This window comes from Myotis nattereri (genome assembly GCF_964212035.1).
Source record: "Myotis nattereri genome assembly, chromosome: 6".
NCBI lineage: Eukaryota > Metazoa > Chordata > Mammalia > Chiroptera > Vespertilionidae > Myotis > Myotis nattereri.
In genome coordinates this window covers 41,106,368-41,115,241 of record NC_138081.1, presented here as the reverse complement: position 1 = coordinate 41,115,241, position 8,874 = coordinate 41,106,368, and the positions used below count along the sequence as shown (strand labels likewise).

The window sequence follows — 8,874 nt, the reverse complement described above, 5'->3', positions numbered from 1 at the left end:
CGGGGCCCGATGCCGGGAGGGAGGCGGGCAGGGTGGCACCGGGAGGCGCAGGTGTCCTGCCCCCGCGCGACCCCGGAAGGCGGGGAGGGGTCGAGGGGGCGGGACGGCGCCTGCGCGCCCCTGGCTCCCGCCGCCCCCCGCCCCCTGACCGCAGCGGCACCCTCCGCCCGAGGCCGGGCGCGGGCGGGGGGAGGGGCGCGCCGGCCCCCGCCCCCCACGTGACGCCGGCCGAGGAGACTGGAGCGGCGGCGGCCGGCGGCGGCGGCAGCAGACTGGTGCGGCGCTCGGCGCTCACGGCTGGCGCTCCTCCTCCGCCTCCTCCTGCACGGAGCCCGGACGGTCCCTTCTCCTCCGCCAGGCTGGTCGCCGCCGCCGCATCCCCGCTGCCTCGGTGCCCCGAGCAGGAGGAGGAGACGCCGCTGGGCCGCCGCCGCTAGAGGGGACCCCGGCTGCCGCTCGCTCCCTCGGCCGCCGCCGTCGAGGTCTGCCCTCCTCCCCCGGGGTCTCCGCTCTCGCCTCCCGCCGCCGGCTCCCGCTGACCGCCGCCGCGATGGGGCTCCTGGACTCGGAGCCGGGCAGCGTCCTGAACGCGATGTCCACGGCGCTCAACGACACGATGGAGTTCTACCGCTGGACCTGGTCCATCACAGGTAACGCCGCGGGCTTCCCCGTCCATCCGTCCGCGCCCGGCCCCGCGGGCGGCGCCTGCCCTGCGGCTGTTGGGATGCTGCGGCTCCGAGGCGGCGCCGGGCGCGGGGACCGCGGCGGGGCACGGGTTCCTCCGCTCCGAGCGTTAAGGCCTCTCCCTGCCCGCGACGCTCGCACGGTTTTCCTCCGCGTCCCCACCGCCTCTCACCGGCTGCTCGGAGGCAGGAGCTGGCCTTTCGGATGGAGCCGGTGCCGCCGAGAGCTCGTCGCCGGTACCGCCCTCCTCCCTGAGCCCGCATCTCCAGACCTCGCCCGGCGCCTCCCCATTATGCACAGGATCGGCTGGAACGTGTAGCGATATTCCGGGTGGAGAGATGGCTGGGGGCGCGGGGGAATCCAATGGTAGCTGTCTTTTTGCTTCTTCCGCCTCCTGGTTGCTTTGACACCACCTGCTAACCCGCTAATGTTTTGCCTAGCTCGTTCATCTCTATGCTAATTTGGAAAGAAAAAAATAAAAAAGCCAGTGTTTGGCTCCTTGAATCTTAAAGAATGTCAGTTTCTGAGGCTTTTCAATAGCACATGTGTTTGAAGTGACCGTGTGTGTTGGCTTTGCGCAGTGCAGTGCAGCCAGGGGGATGGGGGAGCTAAAACACCGGGAAAGAAATGTCTTTAGGAAGGAGGTCTGGACAGCAGCACCTAGAGGTTGTCCTGGGAGGCCTGCATAGGAACAGTTTTCTTAAATCGGCAAACTTTTCCCGTAGGTTATTTGACACGACGTTCGATTGGTTGATAGGTGCAGGTCTTCTGAGCAGAAGCAGTTGTGACATTATTTTGAATGTCACCATTTATTTTTATCCAGTTGTTTCGGTTGCTTTTGGCTTTAAGGCATTTAAAAGTTTTGAAATAAAAAAATTAGGTTAACAGGATTTTAGAAACAACCTTACGATTTAAATTTTATAGCCCTTTTTCAGTACTGCCCTGCATCCCAGCGGGGGAGGAAATTAACATGTCACATTATGACTCTGCCTCCCTAGAAATGAAAATTTATTCCTGTAGTTTTTGTGTTTGTTGTTAGAGTGAATGGGATAGTGGTTACAGCATGAATACAGTACGATGCGTGGGATATATGCTGTAGAGAAAAATGTGTTGCTGGAATTATTTCCAGGTGAGACAATTCTTTGACATTGATGTAGCTTTAACTTCTTTAGAAAAGTGTGTTCTTTTTCAGAAGCTCTCACGTTTGACAATGAAAAGTAAGCTAATTAGCCTTTGCAATTGAAAATGGTTAAAAGACAGTTTTTAATGAGGTTTTTCCTTCTAAGGTCTTTCCTCTGTGCACTATTACACTGAGGTTATGCTCTGCCTATACAAGCTGGGAAAGATGTATCCTTCCCTTCATCTCAGGAGTGATTTGAGTTATTTAAACATTGCATCAGGGTTTCCCATTACACAATTTTGTAGAGCTCTTTGGCAGGTAATTGCACTTTGCATACTTTAGAGTTCAGACATTGTCAAGGTCCTCCAATCTCCATATAGTCCAGAGCCACACCCAGAAGTTCTCATTCCTGTCTGTCATTCCCTTCCCACCTCTTGAGTCTCAGAGAGAATTGAGAACAAAGATAGAATGTATCTTTGTGTGATAGTTAAATCTCTTTTAGTGATGTTTTTGGTAAAAATCACAAATGAAATAGGAGAGGGTTATGCAGTTGCCTTATTTGAAAGCTTGCGACTCTCATGGAAGACATAAAATAATACAATATTGTGAGCTTTGAGAGTAGCCACTGGGACACAGGTGACCTCTCACTAGCAGATGGAGGAAAGGTGCCCTGGCTATCCACTTACGAAACCTGAGACTGCTTCCTTGCTTTCTGTAATCAGCTACCTAGTGTAGGTAGATGGTATTTCTTAACTTAGAGGCTTAGTGGGATGTAGCCTGTTCTGCCTTGCTGCTGTGTCAAGAGGAGTATTTTTCAGATTCAGGCAGATCAGACCTGAAGCTTGTGGTGTCCCATTTCCTTTCACTGCCTCTTCCCCTCTCTTCCATGCTCTCGGGGTACCTTTTCTTTGACTCATTAACACTGATCCAATTCCAAGATGATCTCTTCTCACTATAATTTTATGAAAATATGGGTGAAGGAGTTTCAGAGTAGAAAACTAGTCTCTTAGATGAGGCTGAAGAGAATGTTGATGAGTCTGATGTTTGGAAAGGGGGAAAATAAAAATGGGTGGAGAGAAAGATGGTCTTGAGAAATATAAATTATTTGAGGACACGAATTACTCAGGGAGAGCAAGAAATGAGCGAGACTGTATGCCTTTGTGTGCTTTCATCCCCAGAACTGTAGTTATATGCTTCTGTCTTTCTGTTTTATTACTTCATTGACTATTTCTCTCCATTGATGGTTCTATCTTAGTGTAAACAACATGTATCTATTTTATAACAGGAATAGTTACAGTTTTGTAGAATATATTTGATGATCCAAGATATTTTTGTCCTAGGGCAGTGGTCGTCAAACTGTGGCTTGCGAGCCACATGCAGCTCTTTGGCCCCTTGAGTGTGGCTCTTCCTAAGCCTTAGGAGTACCCTAATTAAGTTAATAATGATGTATCTATCTATATAAGTTTAAATTTAAAAAATTTGGCTCCCAAAAGAAATTTCAATTGTTGTTCTGTTGATATTTGGCTCTGTTGACTAATGAGTTTGCCGACCACTGTCCTAGGGCAAACAGTTTCTGCAAAAATACTATTTTGAGCTGTTTTATCAAAGGATGCTATTTAATAAAACATGTCCAAAGCAATGTATAAAACTGGGCTTCCTAACAGCACATATCTAGCAAATACAGCATATGGCCCATAGTTTATTAATATAGAAAGTGTTACTTTTACTATATCATTGACACTTCATATATTGAATTGAAACTTTGAAAGAGCTGTACGTTTAGAAAAACAAGTACTTTTCCACTTCCTTATTTAATAGCTTCAGATATTTTTAATAAGTAAACTAATCTTGGTTTATATTATATAGGAAAGTATAGATTGATGTGGGATTTTTTTTAAAAATTTTGTTTTATTGCTTAAAATATTACAAAGAGTAGTACATATGTCTCCTTTTTTTTCCCCCTTGCCCTTCCCCCGGCCTCCCATACCCCCAGTGTCTTGTGTCCATTGGTTATGCTTATATGCATGCATACAAGTCCTTTTGTTGATCTCTTACCGCACCCCCCCCAACTCTCCTCGTCCTTCCTGTTGTAGTTTGACAGTCTGTTCGATGCTGCTCTGCCTCTGTATCTATTTTTGTTCATCAGTTTATAATGGTCTTTATTATCCATAAATGAGTGAGATCGTGTGGTATTTTTCTTTCATTGACTGGCTTATTTCAATTAGCATAATGTTCTCCAGTTCCATCCATGCTGTTGCAAATGGTAAGAATTTCTTCTTCTTTTACAGCAGCATAGTACTCCATTGTATAGATGTACCACAGTTTTCTAATCCACTCATCTGCTGATGGGCACTTAGGCTGTTTCCACATCTTAGCTATGGTAAATTGTGTTGCTGTGAACATAGGGGTGCATATATCCTTTCTGATTGGTGTTTCTGGTTTCTTGGGATATATTCCTCGAAGTGGTATTACTGGGTCAAATGGGAGTTCCATTTTTAACTTTTTTTTTCTCCTGTTTTTTATTTTATTTTTTTAAATCTTTAAATTCTTTATTAGTTAAGGAATTACAAATGTGTCCTCATTCCCCCCATTAGCCCCCCTCCCCCCCACTCATGCTCTCATCCCCCTGTTGCCCATGTCCTTTGGTTTGGCTTATATGCATGCATATAAGTCCTTTGGTTGATCTCTTCCCCTTACCCCCACCCTCCCCTACTTTCCTTCTGGGGATTAATAGTCTGATTGCTGTTTCTCTGTCTTTGGATCTGTCCCTGTTCATCAGTCTATGTTGTTCTCTATATTCCACAAATGAGTGACATCATGTGGTATTTATCTTTCTCTGACTGGCTTATTTCACTTAGCATAATGCTCTCCAGTCCCATCCAAGCTGTTGCAAAAGGCAAGAGTTCCTTCTTTTTTACTGCAGCGTAGTATTCCATTGTGTAGATGTACCACATTTTTTAATCCACTCATCTGCTGATGGGCACTTAGGCTGTTTCCAGATCTTAGCAGTGGTGAATTGTGCTGCTATGAACATAGGGGTGCATATATCCTTTCTGATTGGTGTTTCTGGCTTCTTGGGATATATTCCTGGAAGTGGGATCACTGGGTCAAATAGGAGTTCCATTTGTAGCTTTTTTTTTTTTTAAATATATTTTATTGATTTTTCACAGAGAGGAAGGGAGAGAGATAGAGAGTTAGAAACATCGATGAGAGAGAAACATCGATCAGCTGCCTCCTGCACATCTCCCACTGGGGATGTGCCCGCAACCCAGGTACATGCCCTTGACCGGAATCGAACCTGGGACCTTTCAGTCCGCAGGCCGACGCTCTATCCACCGAGCCAAACCGGTTTCGGCAAGTAGCTTTTTGAGGAAACTCCATACTGTTCTCCACAGTGGCTGCACCAGTCTGCATTCCCACCAGCAGTGCAGAAGGGTTCCTTTTTCTCCACATCCTCTCCAACACTTGTTGTTTGTTGATTTGTTGATGATAGCCATTCTGACAGGTGTGAGGTGATGCCGCATTGTCGTTTTGATTTGCATCTCTCTTATAATTAGTGACTTTGAGCATGTTTTCATATGACCTCTGTATGTCCTCTTTCGAAAAGTGTCTATAGGTCCATTGCCCATTTTTTGATTGGATTGTTTATCTTCCTGTTATTAAGTTTCATGAGTTCCTTGTAAATGTTGGAGATTAAACCCTTATCGGTGATATCATTGGCAAATATGTTCTCCCATGCTGTGGGTCTTCTTGTTGTTTTGTTGATGGTTTCCTTTGCTATGCAAAAGCTTTTTATTTTAATGTAGTCCCATTTGTTTATTTTCTCTTTAGTTTCCATTGCCCTAGGAGCATTATCAGAGAAGAAATTCCTTTGACATATGTTTGCTATTTCGCTGCCTAAGGATTCCTCTAGTATTTTTATGGTTTCCGGTCTTACGTTTAAGTCTTTTATCCATTTTGAGTTTATTTTTGTGTATGGTGTGAGTTGGTGGTCTAGTTTCATCTTTTTGCATGTATCTGTCCAATTTTCCCAACACCATTTATTGAAGAGACTGTCTTGACTCCATTGTATACTCTTGCCTCCTTTGTCGAATATTAATTGGGCATAGTGCTTTGGGTCAATTTCTGGGTTCTCTATTCTATTCCATTGATCTATGTGTCTGTTCTTGTGCCAGTACCAAGCTGTTTTAAGAACAGTGGCTTTGTAATACAGTTTGATATCTGGTATTGAGATCCCACCTACTTTGTTCTTCTTTCTCAGGATTGCTGCAGCTATTCGAGGTCTTTTTTTATTCCAGATGAATTTTTGGAACGTTCGTTCTAGATCTGTGAAATATGCCATTGGTAATGGGGATTGCATTGAATCTATAGATTGCTTTGGGTAGTATGGACATTTTGATGATGTTGATTCTACCAATCCATGAACACGGTATGTTCTTCCATCTGTTTATGTCTTCCTCTATCTCTTTTTTCAGTGTCCTATAGTTTTTCGCATATAAGTCTTTTACCTCCTTAGTTAAGTTTATTCCTAGGTATCTTAATTTTTTTGGTGCGATGGTAAATGGGATTGCTTTTTCAGTCTCCCTTTCTGTAAGTTCACTATTGGTGTAAAGAAATGCTTTAGATTTCTTGGCATCATTTTTCACTTTTTGAGGAAACTCCATACTGTCTTCCATAGTGGCTGCACCAGTCTGCATTCCCACCAGCAGCGCACGAGTGTTCCTTTTTTTCCGCATCCTCTCCAGCACTTGTAGTTTGTTAATGTGGGACTTTTTGCCAGTTGGTGGTATGAGAGTAGGAGGTACTCTGATGTCATTGTGTTTATTATTTCTTTTATTACTTTATGAGTATATTAAAATTATTAGGACTGGTATCCTTGACTCAAAATGAAATCTAATCAAGAGATATGAACTGATGAATCTAAATATTCCCCAGTCTGTAAATACCCAAATTATCTACATCATTCATTGTGTTCATTTATTATTTTAAATAATGCTTATTAGTAAACTTGTGTAACTGATATTTAGCAAAAAAAAAAAAAATTTGAAGAATTAATAGCCAGCATCCCCACAGTAAGGCCAAATGTCTCCTGAGCCACCATATTTCTTTTTAATCCCATGTTTTTAAACAGCTATTTTTTCGTGAAGTATGTATGCACATATATGTGTGTGTATTTGTGCATGTGTGTGTGCGTGCGTGTGTGTGTGTGTGTGTGTGTGTTTGACACTGCTCTCTGTTTAAAGATATAGTACCCAACATTTTGGTGAAAAATTTGTGTCTACTTGGGAGTTGAAGCTAGAGCATAAAAGACCAGCCTTGCTGGGTCCGTAAATTAACTTTGGAGGGGGTAGAAGGGAGAGAGGGATGAATCGTACAGGAGGAGGAAAAGTGATGGTGAAGTTTGGAAGCTAGGCTTAAATAATCATTCATTCTTTCCACATGTGCAGGCACAGTACTGGGCTCTGAGGAGAGAATGAGAACACTGGATTATTGCCCTCATGCAGCTTAGGAAGTCTAGAGGGCCAAGGCCCTGGTCTGAGGGCAGTGTGATCTGTCAGTCAGGCCTACTTGGGGCCTAGGAAAGGTCAGAAAAGTCCTTCTCTACTCTTCTCTCTACTTCTACCTGTACTGCAGTCTTGTGTTGTGACAAGAATATTAAAGCTCTGTTTCAGAATATGTTTCATCATGTGAAGTTGTTTTGGATACTGTTAGAGAGTTCCTGGGAACTGGCAGTGTGCTTAAGGGTCAGTGAATCATCTGGTTTGCCAAAACTGGGGGCTTGTAGGAGGGGACCTTTAGTTCAACTCTAGTAAGTTGGGCTAAAAGCAGGTCTGTTATAGAGAAGCATGTGTCTTAAACATTGTACAGTATATTTACATTAGAATTATTATTTATCACAGTTACTGTGTACATTTTTATTTATGTATTACCTAAAATAGGTTCTGTTTGCTTGTTTGGATTAGTCTTGGAACCCTACCAGTCACCGTTTTCAATGTTTCTCAAGAAAAGGCATTCCAAATTCTAGGCAGCCAATTAAAGACAAATAAGTATAGCAGTCCCAGTTCCTAACACAGGATCTCCTTTGGTCAGTGTTTTCCATGGGGTTCTAGAGCAAGCATGTCAAACTCAAAGGCTAAAACAGGCCAAATAAATGAGGCATGTGGCCCGAGGGCCGTGAGTTTGATGTGCTTGTTCTAGAGTTAATAATCTCCCTGAAGCTTTTAAGAGGTCCATGTTACTTAAGGGTTTTCTGGGGTTTTGTTTGTTTGGTTGGTTCCTGTTGTCTTTTAATTCACTCCAGTGTAGTTTTGTTCTTTTCCCCAACAGCATATAGCAGAAGTTTTATCACAGATGGAATTCCAAGAGGGTAAATGCAGATTCTAAAACTGGTGTCAGGACACAGTTTTATAGTTAGTTTCTTTGGCTTAGGGAGAAAGGTTTTAAGCATTACACAGATAATTACTTCAGACAATGCTTTTGTGATCTTAAGAGCCACAAAGAAGTTGGTATTTATGTATGTATGTATTTCAGAAAGGAAGGGAGAGGGAGAGAGGATAGAAACATCAGTGATGAGAGAGAATTATTGATCAGTTGCCTCCTGCACACCCCACACTGGGGATGGAGCCTGCAACCTGGACATGTGCCCTGACTTGGAATCGAACTGTGATCTCCTGGTTCACAGTTTGATGCTCAGCCACTGAACCATGCTAGCTGGGCAGAAGTTGGTTATCCTTTAAAAACTCAATTTGCTTTAGTTTTTTCTCAAGTCATATGATATTGTCATTAGTGAATGGTTTATTATTTTTAACAATAAGTATTATTTTGGATTTGGATCATTATTTTGAGTCACTTATTTTGAGTTAAATATGTGTTGAATTAAACACAGAAATGAGTTGTGTAACAGAATTTGTCTTTTCTCATTTTGGATGGTTCTTTTTTCCCTCCTTTTCATTATCAGGACATTTTTCCTTAACAAGTCAAGGTGCTATTGTTTTATTTTCCCTTGGAATGAGAATATTAGAATATATACTTTTAAATCACATGGGTTTGAGCTTTTATTAAAGAGAAGG

The 8,874-nt window shown here is 43.3% G+C and overlaps 1 protein-coding gene across 1 annotated transcript in view; it reads left to right on the top strand.

Annotated features, from left to right (window-relative positions):
- Window positions 1-238: 238 nt before the first annotated feature.
- Window positions 239-8,874, top strand: part of ELOVL4 (ELOVL fatty acid elongase 4) — a 34,855-nt gene continuing 26,219 nt past the window's right edge. Inside the window, exon 1 of the mRNA XM_081094773.1 lies at window positions 239-650. Coding sequence (XP_080950899.1) covers window positions 551-650 — 100 coding nt within the window. The 5' untranslated portion in view covers window positions 239-550. The remainder of the gene's footprint in view (window positions 651-8,874) is intronic.